The sequence below is a fragment of the Bos indicus x Bos taurus genome, chromosome 27 (genome assembly GCF_003369695.1).
Source record: "Bos indicus x Bos taurus breed Angus x Brahman F1 hybrid chromosome 27, Bos_hybrid_MaternalHap_v2.0, whole genome shotgun sequence".
Classification (NCBI taxonomy): domain Eukaryota; kingdom Metazoa; phylum Chordata; class Mammalia; order Artiodactyla; family Bovidae; genus Bos; species Bos indicus x Bos taurus.
The window spans coordinates 2,538,704-2,557,861 of record NC_040102.1 but is presented as its reverse complement, the minus strand read 5'-3'; the positions used below and the strand labels follow the sequence as shown (position 1 = coordinate 2,557,861).

Genomic DNA, 19,158 nt, shown 5'->3' with positions numbered 1-19,158 from the left:
GGAGAGGGGATGTCCACAGTGAACCGCAACACGTGCTTTCAAACTCTGCACACGGATCGGGAGGGAGGGAATGTGGTAGCCTCTGGAACCGGGAAATGCAGACGCCTAGTGATTCCATTTTACATGAGCAGAGAGAACCCAGCATGATGCAGATAAATGACCTGGGCACAAGTGGAATCTTTTGTTTTTAATGTAAAGGTAAAAGTTAGAGAAAAAAGGATGGTCTGGCAGTGTCTACTCGGCTTTCTATAAACTGTGTAGCTTTCTAAAGAATTGTATAAAACTGTGTGTTTGAAAGTTTGGATTTCTTGTTAAAATTGCTGGCATATGAACAGAGCTCAGTGACCAGGGTGCTCGTGCTGTGGGTTCTCCTCAGGTCTATGATGGAAAGGACAGCTCGTCACGGCCCCTGGGTGCCTTCACTAGGAACGAGCTGGTGGGGCTCATCCTGAACAGCACCTCCAACCACCTGTGGCTGGAGTTCAACTCCAACGGATCCGACACGGACCAGGGCTTTCAGCTCACCTACACCAGTAAGTGCTGAGCAGGTTAACCCTCTCGCATTACTTTTATTTTCTCGGGATACAGCTGTTACTTCACTAATATGATACCTTTTAAATATCAATTTTTTTTTTCCTGGGCCCCCTCTTGTGTTTCTGGATTGCTGTTTAATTCTGTGAATTGTTGAACAGGCAGTAAATTTAGACACATTACCAGAAGCAGGAGTCTGAAGCATATTTATTTAGGCATATTCAAACTCTCTTAACGTGGCTGTACGTGAAAAGAAAATGCCATGACATTGAAGAGATATTAGGGTCAAAGTGATTATGATTTAATGCACCTGACAAAAATTCATAGACATATGTATGAAAGATTTTGAATGGATGATACAATTGATAGTAACTGTCTTTGAATGCCTACGACACATTGATACTTTTCTGTTATATCTATTACATTCTATACATTCTGTAAGATAGATTACATGTGTGCAAAATATAATAAATAATTTATACATATAAATACACAGGTACACACATATGGGTATGTGTATCTCAACTCTGTTGTAAGCACTTTCTTCTCACAACTAATTTCCTATGAGAAAACTAAACACAAGTAATTGCAGCATGTGTCCAAGTTATCAGGTAATGAGCCAGTAGAACCAGGATTGGATCTGGAGCTCACAGTTGTTTGTTTGTTTGTTTGTTTGTTTTAACTTTTTTAAAAAAAAGTATAAAGCAATTAGCAATGCTATGATTGTTTCAGGTGAACAGCAAAAGGATTCACCCATGTGTGTGTGTGTGTGTCCATTCTCCCCAACACTCCCCTCCCATCCAGGCTGCCACATAGCATTGAGCAGAGTTCCCCATGCTATACAGTAGGTCCCTGTTGGTTATCCATTTTAAACATAGCACTGTGTACGTGTCCATCCAAAACTCCTAACTATCCCTTCCCTCCAGCCCTCACCCCTGGCAACCATAAGATTGTTCTCTAAGTCTATGTAGCTCACAGTTTTAAGCAGTGTTCTTGTGTCCCCTGTTAATATAATTAATATAAGTTAATATGGAAATGCCTTTTTTTTTAAAGAAAAATAAAGTTTAAAAAGTAGCTATTTGGTATGGGTAACTAATTAAAATTGAGTAATAAATTAACTAAAATGCTTAAAATCCACAAGACAGCCCAATTCTTCACTGATTTGATGATTAAAAATCTTTGTGATACCAAATACTATGACATAGGAAATTAAAATTTTTGGATTTTGAGCATGAAAGTATGTTAATGATTATCAAGACTGATTCCTTTATTTGACAGATAAGCAAATGAAGGCCTGAAAAAGATAATAACTATCCCAGACACAAAGCTAACCCAGAGGCCTTAAAGGAAGATTAATTGCCTCAAATCCCCCTTGGTAGGTGAAATTGCATTTGAAGAATTACAAGCCTTTTGGGAAAAACAGAATTACAGTCTCACGGACATGATGAGAAAACAAATGTTTCACTTTCATAAAAATAACCATTTAAAAGACTCCATGAAGTGAAACCATATTAGTTATATTGTATGCAAATAAATTGCTAGCAATTATATTACCAAATAAATGTATGATTATAATTTTTGTTTACTAGAATTCTTCTTTTCAGAATTTCACACTCAAAAAAGTTTCACAGAGTTCTTATCAAGCCAGTTTGCTCTGCTTGCAGATAAAATGTAAACCAGCCTGATCTCTTTTTATTCCTGCTGCGGGTTTTTCATCAAACGCTCATCAAATGTAACTTATTGCTTGTATGTGTCAATACTCGCTTCCCAGCTCTTACACTGGTCTTACAGTTTAGAGGAACATGGGTACTTGAGAAGGAGGATAGTGTGAATACTCTCCAGGTAACTTTCTGAGTTTACTGGAGTCAGGGCAAGCCCCAGGACACCTGGATTTCCTCCACCTCTTGTATTGTGTTAGCTTCTCTGACAAATCGTGCTTCTTACAATGCCTTGTCAGCGAAGAGCTGAAAACCTTGGTCCTCTCTCTTCTGTGCATCTTCACTACTGAATTCTTGGTGCCACCCTGGCGTGGAGGTTACTAAGCCTCATAGAAATGTATCATGTTTGATGTGTTATACCACATTATTTCTCAACCTTAGTTACCCCATTCTATTTTCCCTCTAACAATTTCAAAGGAGAGAATTTCTTAAAAAAAAAAAAAAAACTTTTTATTGTATATTAGAGCATAGCTGATTAACAATGCTGTGATAGTTTCAGGTAGAGAGAGAAGGGACTCAGGCACACATATACGTATGTCCATTCTCTGTCAAACTCCCCTCTCATCCAGGCTGTCACATAGCATTGAGCAGAGTTCTCTGTGCTATACAGTAGGTCCTTGTTGCTTATTCATTTTAAACATCGTAGTCTGTACATGTCCATCCCAATCTCCCTAACCATCCCTTCCCCTTATCCTTCCCCCCTGCAACCATAAGTTTGTTCTCTCAGTCTGTGAGTCTCTTTTTGTTTTGTAAGTTCGTTTGTATCACTTCTTTTTAGATGTCACATATAAGGAATGACATGGCATTTCTGCTTCTCTGACTTACTTCGCCCAGTATGACAATCTCCAGGTCCATCCACGGCGCTGCAAATGGCATCATTTTATTCTTTTTAATGGCTGAGTAAAATTCCATTGAATGTTGTGGTATATATGTACCACATCTTCGTTATCCGTTTTTCCGTCGATGAACATTTAGGCTGCCTCCATGCCTCAGCTATCGTGAACAGTGCTAGAGTGAACACTGGGGTGCATGTACGAGAACAGTGATTTTAAATTCATGAGCATTCATTTCATATAGTCTCATGGTCATGCAAAAGACATCAGGAAGCAAATTCACACCTGCTGGAGTTTATAGTCACTTTATTTTTTTTTACTTTATTTATTTTTATTTTTTTCTGGAAATTCTTTTTTTTTAATTATTTTATTTTTAACTTTACAATATTGTATTGGTTTTGCCATATATCAACATGAATCCGCCACAGGTATGCACGTGTTCCCCATCCTGAACCCTCCTCCCTCCTCCCTCCCCATACCATCACTCTGGATCACTTTATTTCTTTATCACTGAAATGGGGGCTACTGAACTGTTTCCAGAATCCTGACTTCCCCTTTATTTTCCAAGTGGCACTGAAGAAAGCCCATATACCCTAAAAGCCTGTGACTGGAGTGACGTTAGAGGCTGTAGGCTTCATCTGTGTGTCATGCTCACATTCCCTTGTCAAGAAGAGTGGCGTCAATGTGTTCTTCTCATTCCCTCCAGCCAGCACGTGATGTTTGTCCCTGGTTCTCCATGTCACTGTCCAGTCTGTTAGAACTTTTGCTTGTCCTCCCATTTCTGAGTAACTTTGAGAAAATTTGAAGCCATGGATCTATTCATGGGCACTTTCCAATTATGTGAACTTTATTTTTTTTTAACACAGCAGCACAAACTTTCTAAAAGAGTAAGAAAGAAATACTGGTGACTGCATGAATTTAGCTCTTAGTTGAATCAACTCGATGGGAGTAGCTCTCTTTCCTGCCTGTCTTCCCTCTTTGCCCTCACCTTCAATAACACAGATGCTCCCTGGGTACAAGTCTTGTTCCCAAGATTTTCCTGGAGCTAGAACGCACTGCCAGATAGAAAAAAAAAAAGATATTTATAATATAGAATGGATGGTGCTGATGGTTATAATCAAAATATTATTAATTTCTCTTTAAATTCTTAGGTTTAAATACTCAGTAATTAAGATAAGTCCTGGGTGTTATTGGAAGGACTGATGATGAAGTTGAAACTCCAGTACTTTGGCCACCTCATGCGAAGAGTTGACTCATTGGAAAAGACTCTGATGTTGGGAGAGATTGGGGGCAGGAGGAGAAGGGGACGACAGAGGATGAGATGGCTGGATGGCATCACTGACTTGATGGACATGAGTCTGAATGAACTCTGGGAGTTGGTGAATGACAGGGAGGCCTTGTGTGCTGCAATTCATGGGGTTGCAAAGAGTTGGACACGACTGAGCGACTGAACTGAACTGAATTAAGAAATTCCAAGCTCGTTCAATATGATTGAACACCCTCATCAACTCTTCATCTCTAAAAGGTGGTTTGGAAATAATTTTGTTGTTATTGTTCAGTCGCTAAATCTTTCCAGTTCTTTGCAACCCAATGGACCACAGCAAACCAAGCTTCCCTGTCCTTCACTATCTCCTTGAGTTTGCTCAAACTCATGTCTATGAATTCAGTGATGTCATTCAACCATTTCATCCTCTGTTTCCCCTCCTCCTCCTGCCCTCAGTCTTTTCAACATCAGGGTCTTTTCCAATGAGTTGGCTCTTCATATCAGGTGGCCAAAGTGTTGGAGCTTCAGCTTTAGCATCAGTGCTTCCCATGAATATTCAGAGTTGATTTCCTTTAAGGTTGACTGGTTTGATCTCCTTGCTGTAAGGGACTCTCAAGAGTCTTATCCAGTACCGCAGTTCAAAAGTATCAATTCTTTGGTGCTCAGGTTTCTTTATGGTCCAACTCAAATCTGTATATGACTACTGGAAAAACCATAACTTTGACTATACGGACTTTTGTTGGCAAAGTGATGTCTTTGCTTTTTAATAAGGTGTCTAGGTTTCTCATAACTTTTCTTCCAAGGAGTAAGTGTCTTTTAATCTGTGGCTGCAGTTGCCATCCACAGTGATTTTGGAGTCCAGGAGAATAAATGGTCGAAAACCGTTTTGAGCCAATTATTAAAGCTTAAGACTATTGGAGGACACTTTCAACTGTTTTCAAAAGACTTTTATAATTGCCTCTTGCTAGTTAATTGCATTACTTAAGGAAACATTCATATTTAAATGTTTCAAATCCATAATTAATCTACACACAAGTGGATTCGAAAATGTCAACAGAGAGTAAATATATAGCTTAATAAACATCTTGAAGGTTTTCAAATGAGTACAAATCATATTTGTATATCCTTTAATATTTAGAGCATACTCCTGAGTACCTTGTAATTTTACCATCTTGGCAATTCCAGGTCTTGATAAATAGCCCCTTTAACTCTCCCTCATAAGTTAGAAACTTTTAATTTTCCAAATATGTAAGTGCTTTGCTGAAACATCCACATACAGGTTGATGCAGCCTGGATCCAATCCAGGTCTTCCCAACAAAGGTCAGCACTGTCAATGGCCTTGTTTTAAAATACTTTAGATGATCTCACAGATGAGTTCCACATTAATTGACTGATATTTATATATGTAAAGGCACTGGCAAGGGAGGAAAGCCAGGCATCTTTGGGACAAGTAGGAAAAAGTATATTAGTACCCACTTAATGAGCAAGTACTGATTTCTGAATAGGAAGTTAGAGCAGCATATAGCTGGGAGAGCAATAGCTGGTTAAAACAAAACAAAAAACACACTGTGATTTCTTACAGATTTGTCCATTTTCATAATCGACGATAGTCTTCTAATGCTGCAGTTATGTCAAATAGAGGCATAAACCATAAGCTTGTCCAGATCAAGAAGTGTGGGTGTTTGTTTTTTAATTCCCCTCTGTACCTGACACAGGTGTCTGATCTGCAGAGTAAAAAGCTTAGACTGGATCTCCATTATTCACACTGTATTCTGCAGAGCACCAAAATTCTGCAGAGCTTTCTCAGGGCAATAAGAGCTTCTCCTTATTTAACATAAGCATTTTGTTTTATTCCAGTGATTATAACATTCTTCAAATGTCAGGAAAAGTCACATTACAATGGGTTGCTATGTCTTCTAAATATTTCAGCAAATATTTTTTAAAGGAAAAAAGATTTAGAAATTAAAAAAAAAATCCTTGTTGAATTCAGAATTCTTTAAAAAATACATTAACCCCTTTCAATTTCTGAAAGGATGTTCCCAGAATAGTTACTCCTCAGAAACAGTTCCCACATGATTCTCTGGCTATATACTATTTACTGACTTAAATAAAGGGAAGTAAACAAAACTCAGTCACAATTCAACAAAAATTCTTGGTCTCTGGGGGTGTCATGAAAGAACTGTGTTTTAGACCAGTTACTCTGGGTCAATTTGGTAGGTCTGTTTGCCAATTAATCAGAGACTGTCTATGCATTACTTGTGTACTGAATGTCTAGATTGTACTGAGACAGAGAAAGCAAAAGCCATGGTTCCTGTTCAAAGATAAATAGCTTAGTATAGTCAGGTGTCACACTTGTTGAAACCTGGTCAGTAGAAATGTGGCTACATCCTCATATTCTCAAATACGGGATGGACCAGCAGGAGGTGCTGCAGGAGTCTGTTCTTGGCCCTGATTTCCATCAAACCATATGTCAAAGTCTTTTGATTTTGACCCTTAATATATTTGACCCTCACTACATTTCATCTTTACATGAGTTTGTTCTTGTCTCCAAGAAAACTATAGTTCCTTCATGATAATATGTGATTCTAATATCCCAAGATTTAGAAATACATGTGAGATATATATATATATATATATCAGTTCAGTTGCTCAATCATGTCCTACTCTTTGCAACCACATGAACTGCAGAATGTCAGACTTCCGTATCCTTCACCAACTCCCAGAGCTTGCTCAAACTCATGTCCATGGAGTCAGTGATACCATCCACACATTTCATCCTCTGTCATCCTCTTCTCCTCCTGCTTTCAATCTTTCCCAGTGTCAGGATCTTTTTCAATGAGTCTGTTCTTCGCATCAAGTGGCCAAATTATTGGAGATCCAGCTTCAGCATCAGTCTTTCCAATGAATCTTCAGGACTGATTTCCTTTAGGATTGACTAGTCTGATCTCTTTGTAGTCCAAGGGGCTCTCAACAGTCTCTCCAACACAACAGTTCAAAAGCATCAATTCTTTGGCACTCAGCTTTCTTTATAGTCCAACTCTCACATCCATACATGACTACTGAGAAAAACCATAGCTTTGACTAGACAGACCTTTTTTGGCAAAGTAATGTCTTTAATATGCTGTCTAGGTTGGTCATAGTTTTTCTTCCAAGTCGCAAGCATCTTTGATTTCACGGCTACAGTCACCATCTGCAGTGATTTTGGAGCCCCCCAAAATAAAATCTCTTACTGTTCCCATCTTTTTGCCATGAAGTGATGGGACCAGATGCCATGATCTTAGTTTCCTGAATGTTGAGTTTTAACCCAACTTTTTCACTCTCCTCTTTCACTTTCATCAAGAGGCTCTTTAGTTCTTCACTTTCTACCATAAGGGTAGTGTTATATGTGTATCTGAGGCTATTGATATTTCTCCCAGTGAACTTGATTCCAGCTTGTGCCTCATCCAGTCTGGCATTTTGCATGATGTACTCTGCATATAAGTTAAACAAGTAGGATGACAATATATAGCCTTGGCATACTCCTTTCCTGATTTGGAACCAGTCTGTTGTTCCATGTCCAGTTCTAACTGTTGGAGGCAGGTCAGGTGGTCTGGTATTCCCATCTCTTTAAGAATTTTCCACATTTTGTTGTGATCCACACAGTCAAAATCTTTCGTGTAGTTGATAAAGCAGAAGTAGATGTTTTTCTGGAACTCCCCTACTTTTTTGAAGATCCAGGAGATGTTGGCAATTTGATCTCTGGTTCCTCTGGCTTTTCTAAATCTAGCTTGAACATTTGAAAGTTCATGGGTCACGTACTGTTTAAGCCTAGCTTGGAGAATTTTGAGCATTACTTTGCTAGCATGTGAGATGAGTGCAATTGTGCAATAGTTTGAACGTTCTTTGTCATTGCCTTTTGCCGGGGTCCAGCCCCAGCTGATCCAGGGTATTCGAAGGAGAGACAGCATAGGTGACCTATTTATTTAAATATTTATCAAAGATATAAAGAGTAATAGAATAAGGATAGCTCAGTGAGGAAATTCAGTGGAGAAAAGAGGCTGAAATAAGGATAGCTCAGTGAGGAAATTCAGTGGAGAAAAGAGGCTGAGTAATTCATCCAGAAGGTAAGAGAAAGAACGACATGGTGAGACCAAGTTTCGGTGAACAAGGCCCGCACTTTATTTTCCAAAGTAGTTTTTATACCTTAAGTTATGCATAGAGGATAATGGGGGAAGGGGTAGAGTCATGCAGCAAGCCAGGCTTTCTTCCTGCAAACTTATCATATGCAAAAGCTTAGGTGATTTGCATCATCTTCTGGCCTGGAGGCCTGTTAACATTTTAAGACCCTTTCTTCAGAAAACTTATTTTTCTCTAAAGGTGATTGGTCAGGAGCCACCCTCCAAAAGCATTAGATAAAGTTGCATTCCTACAGAGCAAAGGTGTGGTGGGCTATAACAAGAAAAAGAATTAACTCAAGGGTCCCAGGTTACAAACATTAAAGCTACTATTTACACCAATTATATTAATCAATACACTGCCAAGGACACAGCAGGTAAGGGATATGGAGACTTAGCAGCAAACATTGGCCCAACAAGTGAAAAACCCTTCACCAATACAATTTCTAATCAATCTTTTAACTGCTCAAAGGAATCTGTGTTTAGACAGTTTAGAACATCTCCTGCCTCTCACAGTTGGGAGGCTCTGAACAATCACATGTGGCCGGAAAAACCTATTCAGGCAGGCTAGAGGATTTCCAAAGGAGTTTGTAGGTTAAACACTGTCACACCCAGGAATTATTAACTGGAGCTGTAAGCTAACTCTTGTTTCAGAGAGAGGTAGTGGGGGACAGCCCCCCGGAAAGTCAGAGGTGTAGGTGAGAGCACAAAGCAGAAAGTAGGCAGACTCTGGTTTTGGGGGTAGATACTCGAGAATTTCCAGGGGGACTCCTGAGGCTCGATCCCGCCTTTGTGTATGCCAAGCCTCCTTCCTCATGACCTTTGTCATGGGTGGAGCTCCTCACGCTGGCTCCTGGCAGTGATAGAATTCCAGTTGAGCTATTCCAGATCCTGAAAGATGATGCTGTGGAAAGTGCTGCACTCAATATGCAATATGCACTCAATATGCGATATGCCGGCTCCCGGCAGCCTTTCTTTGGGATTGGAATGAAAACTGACATTTTCCAGTCCTGTGGCCACTGCTGAGTTTTCCAAATTTGCTGGCCTATTGAGTGCAGCACCTTAACAGCATCATCTTTTAGGATATGAAATAGTGCAACTGGAATTCCATTATTTATTTCACAAATAAATATATATTCCATTTATATTTATTTGTGGTTATGGGCTTCCCTGGTGGCTCAGAGGTTAAAGCGTCTGCCTGCAATGCAGGAGACCTGGGTTCAATCCCTGGGTTAGGGAGATCCCCTGGAGAAGGAGATGGCAGCCCACTCTGGTATTCTTGCCTGGAGAATCCCATGGATGGAGGAGCCTGGTAGGCTACAGTCCACGGGGTCACAAAGAGTTGGACATGACTGAGTGACTTCACTCACTCACTCGCTCATGGCACATATACCCTGGAGAAGGGAATGGCAACTGAATCCAGTATTCTTGCTGGGAAATTCCATGGACAGAGGAGCCTGGTGGGCTGCAGTCCATGACGTTGCAAAGAGGCAAACTCAACTGAACACCTGAACCACCAGCACCATGGCAGATATAATTTTCCAGAGCAATGAGACAGATCTTTGAAAGCTGCATTAATCCTAGAAGGCTCCAGAAGTTTCTTTCCCTTCTGCTAGATGCCCTTTGCCTCATTCCTTAAGATCATTCTTAAATGCTATTTTTCGTGTAAAGGTTGCTCTGCTGTTGAGAATCATCTGCCCTCCTGCATCCCCCAGGCCCTGTACATTTTTTCTCTACATCTTTTGTTTTTACCAATAGAAGGTGAGGTTTATAAGAGGGGTGATCTTAACTTCATCTTCTGTTATCACCTCCAGAAGCACTTAGCAAATGATAATTGTGTTGACCTAGATTTGCATGAAAGGACACAGATTACAGATGTGGAGAGCTGAATGTTATCTTTGAGCTCGTGAGATAATGAATACAAATGTCTGAACAGAATGGAAGATGAATGATGAGGAGAATAAAGAAAACAAAATGAGCTGCAGGAACCTGGTTATGGACGCCTTTGAAAGCTAGTCAGTGGTGTTGGTCAACATGATGGCTAAGCCATTATTAATAGTACTGGAGGAACAAAATTAATAGAAGTCTAGGATGACCCAGAGGGATGGTATGGGGAGGGAGGAGGGAGGGGGGTTCAGGATGGGGAACATGAGTATACCTGTGGCAGATGCATGTTGATGTATGACAAAACCAATACAATATTGTAAAGTAATTAACCTCCAATTAAAATAAATAAATTTATATTTTAAAAAGAAAATTAAAAAAAAAAAGAAGTCTAGAATTGAAAGAAGAGGATGATGACAACCCAAGTGCTCTGTCTATGCTGTTGCTAACCACGGGTGCTCTGAGAGTAAAGGAGGAAAAACTACATGCTGACTTTTACAATAATACATAATGGGACAGAGCAGAAATATGCACTCATTTTTACTTGTAAATGAAGTAGTCAGATTACATATTGTATATACCTTTTAAAAGAAAAAGAAGCAAAAGAAGGGATGCCTTGAGAGGGTGGTGTGGGATAGTCAGTAGTCACAGAAGGACAGATTAATGGGCCTTGAAAATGGAAGTTCTTTAGTGACCCCACCCCTTCCCCACTGAGATGTATCTGGCTCAGAAGCCTAAGCAAGTAGATTCTAGGGTCTTACCCCTGGGAAAACAGTGCTGGAGATGGAGTGACTAGGCTGCCCTCCCTTCAGGTGACCGACTTCATTTAATGAATGACCCTGGCTGTCACACCATGGTTATCAGTCAAAATACTCAACAGGATGAGGGTGTCAGTGTCTACTCTGACTCTCCCAGTAGAAAGATAGCAACTTGTGTTGACAGAGGAATTCCAGTATATGGACTGACTCCATTCATTGTTTTATTTATTTTTATTTTATGTTGATTGATTAAGCTTTACATCTTTACTTACTACTACTACTACTAAGTCACTTCAGTTGTGTCTGACTTTGTACGACCCCATAGATGGCAGCCCAGAAGGCTCCCCCGTCCCTGGGATTCTCCAGGCAAGAACACTGGAGTGGGCTGCCATTTCCTTCTCCAATGCATGAAAGTGAAAAGTGAAAGTGAAGTCGTTCAGTCGTGTCTGACTCTTAGAGACCCCATGGACTGCATCCTACCAGGCTCCTCCATCCATGGGATTTTCCAGGCAAGAGTACTGGAGTCAGGTGCCATTGCCTTCTCCGACATCTTTACTCACTTATTTGTAATTGGAGAATGATTACTTTATAGTGTTGTGTTAGTTTCTGTGGTACAGTGAAGTCAGCCAGCTGTATGTATATATCCACATATAATAAGTGAGTAAAAGTTGCTCAGTTACTTCCTACTCTTTGTGACTTCATTGACTATATAGTCCATGAAATTCTCCAGGCCACAGTACTGGAGTGGGTAGCCATTCCCTTCTCCAGGGGATCTTCCTAACCCGGGGATAGAACCCAGGTCTCTCACATTGCAGGGGGATTCTTTACCAGTTAAGCCACCAGGGAAGCCCATATCTATCATAGTACACATATACCCCTTCCTCTTGGACGTCCCTTCTACCCCCACCTCCCACCCCTCTGGGTCATCACAGAGCACCGACCTGAGCTCCCTGTGCTATGCAGCAGTTTCCCACTGGCCACCTGTTTTACCCATGGTAGTGTATATATGTCAATTCTACCTACTCAATTCGTCCCACCCTCCCCATCCCCACTGTGTCTGCATGTCCATTCTCTATGTCCTTGTCATCTATTGTTTTCAATGAGGAAATAGGCATTCTACTGTTGTGTGTAAGTCTCAAGAGCCCCCAGTGAGATTAATCTATTTAGGGTAGAGAGCGAGGTGTCTGATCTGACAAAGCCATCCATCCTTTAAGAGGCAACCTGTTAGCTTCCCTGGGGGACTCACCCCACTGGCTGTGGCAAGCCTCACGTCTTTGTTTCTGACATTTACAATATAGACTGTGGAGTGGGCAACCCATGGTCAGGGACATCTGTAAAACACTGGAGACAAAGGAACTTGAGGGAATAGACAAGGAAGAACATTTCAAAGAAACTCTGAGAGGCTGAAGGTGAACCGGGAACCTGCAGGGCAGTGCTGCTCTGGTCCACAAGGCCCCTTTGGACACTGTATTTATTAAAAAGAAAGGGGTGGGGAGTGCTTGTTCCAGGAAGTCAGGGCCTTGGGGGCACAGCTGCACTGGGCAGCATTGAGAACCAGCAGACCTCACAGCCCAGAACCCAGAGACCCTCCAGCCCCAAGACCACGTAGTTTGCAGATGACTGTGTTCAGTTTGGAAATAAGAAACTGGATCTGTCCTGTCCTACCCTGCAACCAATTCTCTCTCATGGCTGAGTAATTTCCATGCTTTGGTTTCCTGAAATTGTTCGGCCTGCCCCCAACCCTGAATTATCTATTTGAGATGAGAATCCAAGAGAGAAACCCCAGAGTCCTCCTACAACTGGAATCTGGAAGAAAAGAATGTGTTCATTGCACAGAACGTCCCCTCCATCCCCTCCACTCCAGCCTCTGGGGCCATCGCCCCTCATTCACCCTGTTTGCCGAAGTTGGTAAGAGGCAGAGGTGCATGACTCTCAGTCTAACAACGCACAGCATAGTCTGTGGAAGTGAAAATCAGAGCCCAGAGCCTCAGGTTATGTAGCTGTCATCTGGATTTTGCTAACATGCTGATAGAATTAAAATGACGCCAACACTAAATACACTATTATAAATGAGAGCACGACTCTGAATGTGAATATATCCTCAAGGCCAATAATGAAATACTAAGCATCGCCACCTTTGTACTTCAAAACAAGTCACAAATTTTGCAGCCATGACGTGTACACAGACACAGTGAGCAATCAATTATTGGGAACAGAGCAGAAGGTAAAGAATAGGATAAATCAGAGGCTGAAATTTGAAGACCTTCAGACCATGGATTGATAACAGGAGCTAATTCCCCAGGGTTGGGTGGCATCCTAAGTGGGGGTATGTAATTTACGGGTGTCCCTCATCCTGCCCATCTCCACCCAGTTACTTCAGGAGTCACTGTATTTATTTGGGGTTTTTCCAGCTTAACTGAGATGTCATTGGCACATAATAAGTTTAAGGTGAACAATGTGATGATCTGATACATGTATACATTGTGAAGTGATTGCAATAAGATTCTGTTAATGCCACCCTGGCTTCACATAATTGTTTCTTTGTGTGTTTGGTGAGATCTGCCTATTTCTGATTGAGATTCCTCTAGTAGCTTTAAGTCCCTGACCATGAAGGATATTTAGGTAGACAATGATGCACTCACGTCATAACTTTTTTTTTTATAACTAGATTTTTGAAATTCTGTACAAGCTAATTTGCCGTTGTAAAAGCAAGTTCAATCCAACTTTGTGTATAACAAAGACATTCACAAATTTCTCAAACATCTTGGTTGTAATATTTGTAAGCATTGCTGTTTTTCTAATGCAACCTATCGTGTTATTCTAAGAATAGTATTTATCACATCTTCAGTCTTTATGTTCTAGAAAATCATGTCAAAATAGTGTTTGGTTCAATGGGTAGTTTTAAAACTTATTTATAACTGTGCTGCAAATCAGGGGAAAGTATGGTATGGGGTTAGGAAATAACTAACTAGCAAAAATAAGTCCACACAACAGCTTTTTACTTCTTTTCCATGAAGATTAAGATTGTGGCAAACCTATCTTGCTGGTTTGGTGTCTGCTCATGTGATACTTGGAGAAGGCAATGGCACCCCATCCAGTACTCTTGCCTGGAAAATCCCATGGACGGAGGAGCCTGGTAGGCTGCAGTCCATGGGGTCACTAAGAGTTGGACACGACTGAGTGACTTTACTTTCCTTGTTCCCTTTCATGCATTGGAGAAGGAAATGGCAACCCACTCCAGTGTTCTTACCTGGAGACTCCCAGGGACGGGAGAGCCTGGTGGGCTGCCGTCTATGGGGTCACACAGAGTCGGACATGACTGAGAGACTCAACAGCAGCAACAGCAGCAGCATGTGATACTAGAGTGCTGATGTATAATTTGTAAGTGAAGATTCATGGAGCTAGAAATTGCTCTAAAACTCAGCAGATAAAACTGCTGGGAAGTGTGACTAGTATTACTTGTTTTTCCAGTTATCTAAAGGATAATTTTATAAAGGTTTTATAAAATAATAAGCAGTTGTTTTGTGAATTTAGTCTATTCCCAGAAAAAACCGAGTTATGTACCCTTAACTTTGTTATCCCTAGGTTAGATTTACTTTAGTTTGGGGGTTATTATTAAAACATTTATCCCATGAAGTCTTATCAAGTACAGCAAAGCAACTCTTGCCTGTGAAGAAAAAAAAAAAAAAAAGATAATTTTAATAGGCTTCAAACTGATATTTTTAAAAGATCTATATGTTGAGTAAAAATTAAACTGTATACTAAGACTTTATTGTGCTGTGAAAAGGATGGTATTATAAACAGAGAAAACTGTTCATAGCATGACATGCAAATGATCATATGTTTATGTGATTGCATTTTCGGAAACCTCGACTATCAAAATATCAAGGCTTCTCCATACATTTTTAATAAACTTACACCTTCTTGTAAGAATTCTGAAAATCACATTTTTACTCTGCTCTTACAAGGAAAGCTTATGGAATCACATTGTACATAATGCACTTTGCAAAATAAAATGGCTTTCAATGAAAAATCTCAACAGAAAAAGGAGTCCAACAGAGAGAGATGCAGATGGTTAGTCCCTGCAAAGAACTGTGTATTTATTGTAAAATAAGATGAACATTTTATGAAGAAGAAAAGCATCTCGGGGAATGCACATTAAAAAAAAAAAACAGTTCCCAGCTCCCAACCCAAGCATACAATTCATGATTTCCTTAGAAAGTTTTGTTTTTATGGATACATTTTTAGATAAACATCGAAAGTGTGTTAGTTGCTCAGTCATATCCGACTCTTTGAGGCCCGATGTACTGTAGCCTGCCAGACTCCTCTGTCCATCGGATTTCCCAGGCAAGAATACTGGAATGGGTTGCCAGACCTTCCTCCAGGTGAACTTCCTGACTCAGGGAAGTAGCATGGAACCTACATCTCCTGCTGCATATCCTACAAGCAGATTCATTACCATCTGAGCCACAAGGGAATAGAAGCCCCCAAAATGTTTAATTCTTATAAAATTTCATTAAGAAAATATTTGAGGCCAAACTTGATAGCATTTCTAAGAAGTAAAGCTTGGGCTTGAGATTCTGCTTTACCCAGAGACCGAAACCCTCCTACCTTTGGCTGCCTCATGGTGAGGCTCCCCTAAATACCAGACATGAATCTGTGTCTGTTTTCACAGGGAGGAAAAGGCAAAGGATTATTTTGACAATCTTAATAGAGGAAAGTGATATGGGTGTTGCTTAATCAATTTATTCAGTGTCAAGAGGAAATTCGAGATAGACATGAGTATGTGAGTGAGGTTTCTTGTCTTCTAACTGGATATTTTATCATCGTGCTCCCTTCTTAGTATTGTTGTTGTTCTTCAGTCACTCAGTCATGTCCAACTCTTTCAGTTCAGTTCAGTCACTCAGTCGTGTCCGACTCTTTGCAACCCCATGAATTGCAGCACGCCAGGCCTCCCTGTCCATCACCAACTCCCAGAGTTCACTCAAACTCATGTCCATCGAGTCGGTGGTGCCATCCAGCCATCTCATCCTCTGTTGTCCCCTTCTCCTCCTTCCCCCAATCCCTCCCAGCATCAGAGTCTTCTCCATTACCTCCACTGGCTTTGTTCGTAGTGATGTTTTCTAAGGTCCACTTCACTTCACATTCCAGGATGTCTGGCTCTAGGTGAGTGATCACACCATCGTGATTATCTGGGTCATGAAGATCTTTTTTGTACAGTTCTTCTGTGTATTCTTGCCACCTCTTCTTAATATCTTCTGCTTCTGTTAGGTCCATACCATTTCTGTCCTTTATCGAGCCCATCTTTGCATGAAATGTTCCCTTGGTATCTCTAATTTTCTTGAAGAGATCTCTAGTCTTTCCCATTCTGTTGTTTTCCTCTATTTCTTTGCATTGATCACTGAGGAAGGCTTTCTTATCTCTCCTTGCTATTCTTTGAAACTCTGCATTCAGATGCTTATACCTTTCCTTTTCTCATTGCTTTTCACTTCTCTTCTTTTCATAGCTATTTGTAAGGCCTCCCCAGACAGCCATTTTGCTTTTTTGCATTTCTTTTCCATGGGGATGGTCTTGATCCCTGTCTCCTGTACAATGTCACGAACCTCCATCCGTACTTCATCAGGCACTCTATCTATCAGATCTAGTCCCTTAAATCTATTTCTCACTTCCACTGTATAATCATAAGGGATTTGATTTAGGTGATACCTGAATGGTCTAATGGTTTTTCTCTACTTTCTTCAATTTAAGCCTGAATTTGGCAATAAGGAGTTCATGATCTGAGACACAGTCAGCTCCCAGTCTTGTTTTTGTTGACTGTATAGAGCTTCTCCATGTTCAGCTGCAAAGAATGTAATCAATTGGATTTCGATATCGACCATCTGGTGATGTCCATGTGTAGAGTCCTCTCTTGTGTTGTTGGAATAGGGTGTTTGCTATGACCAGTGCGTTCTCTTGGCAAAACTCTTATTAGCCTTTTCCCTGCTTTGTTCTGTACTCCAAGGCCAAATTTGCCTGTTACCCCAGGTGTTTCTTGACTTCTTACTTTTGCATTCCAGTCCCCTATAATGAAAAGGACATCTTTTTTGGGTGTTAGTTCTAAAAGGTCTTGTAGGTCTTCATAGAACCGTTCAACTTCAGCTTCTTCAGCATTACTGGTTGGGGCATAGACTTGGATTACTGTGATATTGAATAGTTTGCTTCAGAAACAGAGATCATTCTGTCATTTTTGAGATTGCATCCAAGTACTGCATTTCAGACTCTTTTGTTGACCATGATGGCTACTCCATTTCTTCTAAGGGATTCCTGCCCACAGTAGTAGATATAATGGTCATCTGAGTTAAATTCACCCATTCCAGTCCATTTTAGTTCGCTGATTCCTAAAATGTTGACATTCACTCTTGCCATCTCGTTTGACTACTTCCAATTTGCCTTGATTCATGGACCTGACATTCCAGGTTCCTATACAATATTGCTCTTTACAGCATCGGACCTTGCTTCTATCACCAGTCACATCCACAACTGGGTATTGTTTTTGCTTTGGCTCCATCCCTTCATTCTTTCTGGAGTTATTTCTCCACTGATCTCCGGTAGCATATTCGGCACCTACCAACCTGGGGAGTTCCTCTTTCAGTATTCTATCATTTTGACTTTTCATACTGTTCATGGGGTTCTCAAGGCAAGAATACTGAAGTGGTTTGCCATTCCCTTCTCCAGTGGACCATATTCTGTCAGACCTCTCCACCATGAACCGCCCATCTTGGGTGGCCCCACACGGCATGGCTTAGTTTCATTGAGTTAGACAAGGCTGTGGTCCTAGTATGATTAGATTGACTAGTTTTCTGTGATTATGGTTTCATTGTGTCTGCCCTCTGATGCCCTCTCGCAACACCTACCATCTTACTTGGGTTTCTCTTACCTTGGACGTGGGGTATCTCTTCACGGCTGCTCCAGCAAAGCACAACAGCTGCTCCTTACCTTGGACAAGGGGTATCTCCTCACAGCTGCCCCTTCTGACCTTGAATGTGGAGTAGCTCCTCTCTGCCCTCCTGCGCTGTTGCAGCCACCATTGCTTGGACATGGGGTAGCTCCTCCTGGAGACCCCATGAACTGCAGCACGCCAGGCTTCCCCTGTCCTTCACCATTTCCCAGAGTTTGCTCAAACTCATGTCCATTGAGTCGGTGATGCCATCCAACCATCTCATCCTTGGTCATCTTCTCCTCCTGCCTTCAATCTTTCCCAGCATCAGGGTCTTTCCAAATGAGTCAGCTCTTCCCATCAGGTGGCCAAAGGATTGGAGCTTCGCCTTCAGCATCAGTCCTTCCAATGAATATCCAGGGTTGATTTCCTTTAGGATTGACTGGTTTGATCTCCTTGCTTTCCAAGGGACTCTTAAGAGTCTTCTCCAGCACCGCAGTTCAAAAGTATCAGTTCTTTGGCATTTAGCCTTGCTTGCGGTCCAATTCTTGCATCTGGGATCTTTGATATCTCTGCTTTTTAATATGCTGTCTGTGTTTTCTTAGCACATATAGCATCACAAAGACTAAAATATTAGTTGTTGCAATGCTTTTTAAAAATTCAATGAAACCATGACATACTTTGCTTCTCTGTCCTTATGAGAACAGCCTAATTAGGATCTCAGTTCACTCTGGTGACTCACATCATGGTCCTTGAAACCCTACAGAAGCCCCAGCATGATGGTGGGTCTAGGAACAGCTTCCACATAGCTTTTCATCATTTTCCATGAGGTTTAGTTCTGTGAACTTTTTTTGATTTTGTAATTTATAATTCCTTGTATTTTGTGACAGTTTGATAGTTGATATGCACTGCTATTTCCCTCTTTCAGAATTAAATATATTGTTAGTCACCAATTCTTTGAGAAAGACAAAAGGACTCAGTGAAGTATGACATAAATGATTTAATTACAAGGAGTAAACTAAAAGCATATGACTTGAGTGTGAAATAAAATGAAGGCTGACAGATGATATCACTGAATGCTATAAAATCTAACATTTTAT

At 40.8% G+C, this 19,158-nt stretch overlaps 1 protein-coding gene across 3 annotated transcripts in view; it reads left to right on the top strand.

The window, feature by feature from the left end:
* The window catches only part of CSMD1 (CUB and Sushi multiple domains 1), a 2,076,272-nt gene that overhangs the window by 1,723,424 nt on the left and 333,690 nt on the right, over positions 1 to 19,158 (top strand). For all 3 annotated transcript variants that reach the window (XR_003509135.1, XM_027530260.1, XM_027530259.1), the window contains exon 23: positions 377 to 533. Coding sequence is in view for 2 of the 3 variants with exons in the window: in XM_027530260.1 (XP_027386061.1) it covers positions 377 to 533 (157 nt within the window). In the remaining variant the exon portion in view is untranslated. The remainder of the gene's footprint in view (positions 1 to 376; positions 534 to 19,158) is intronic.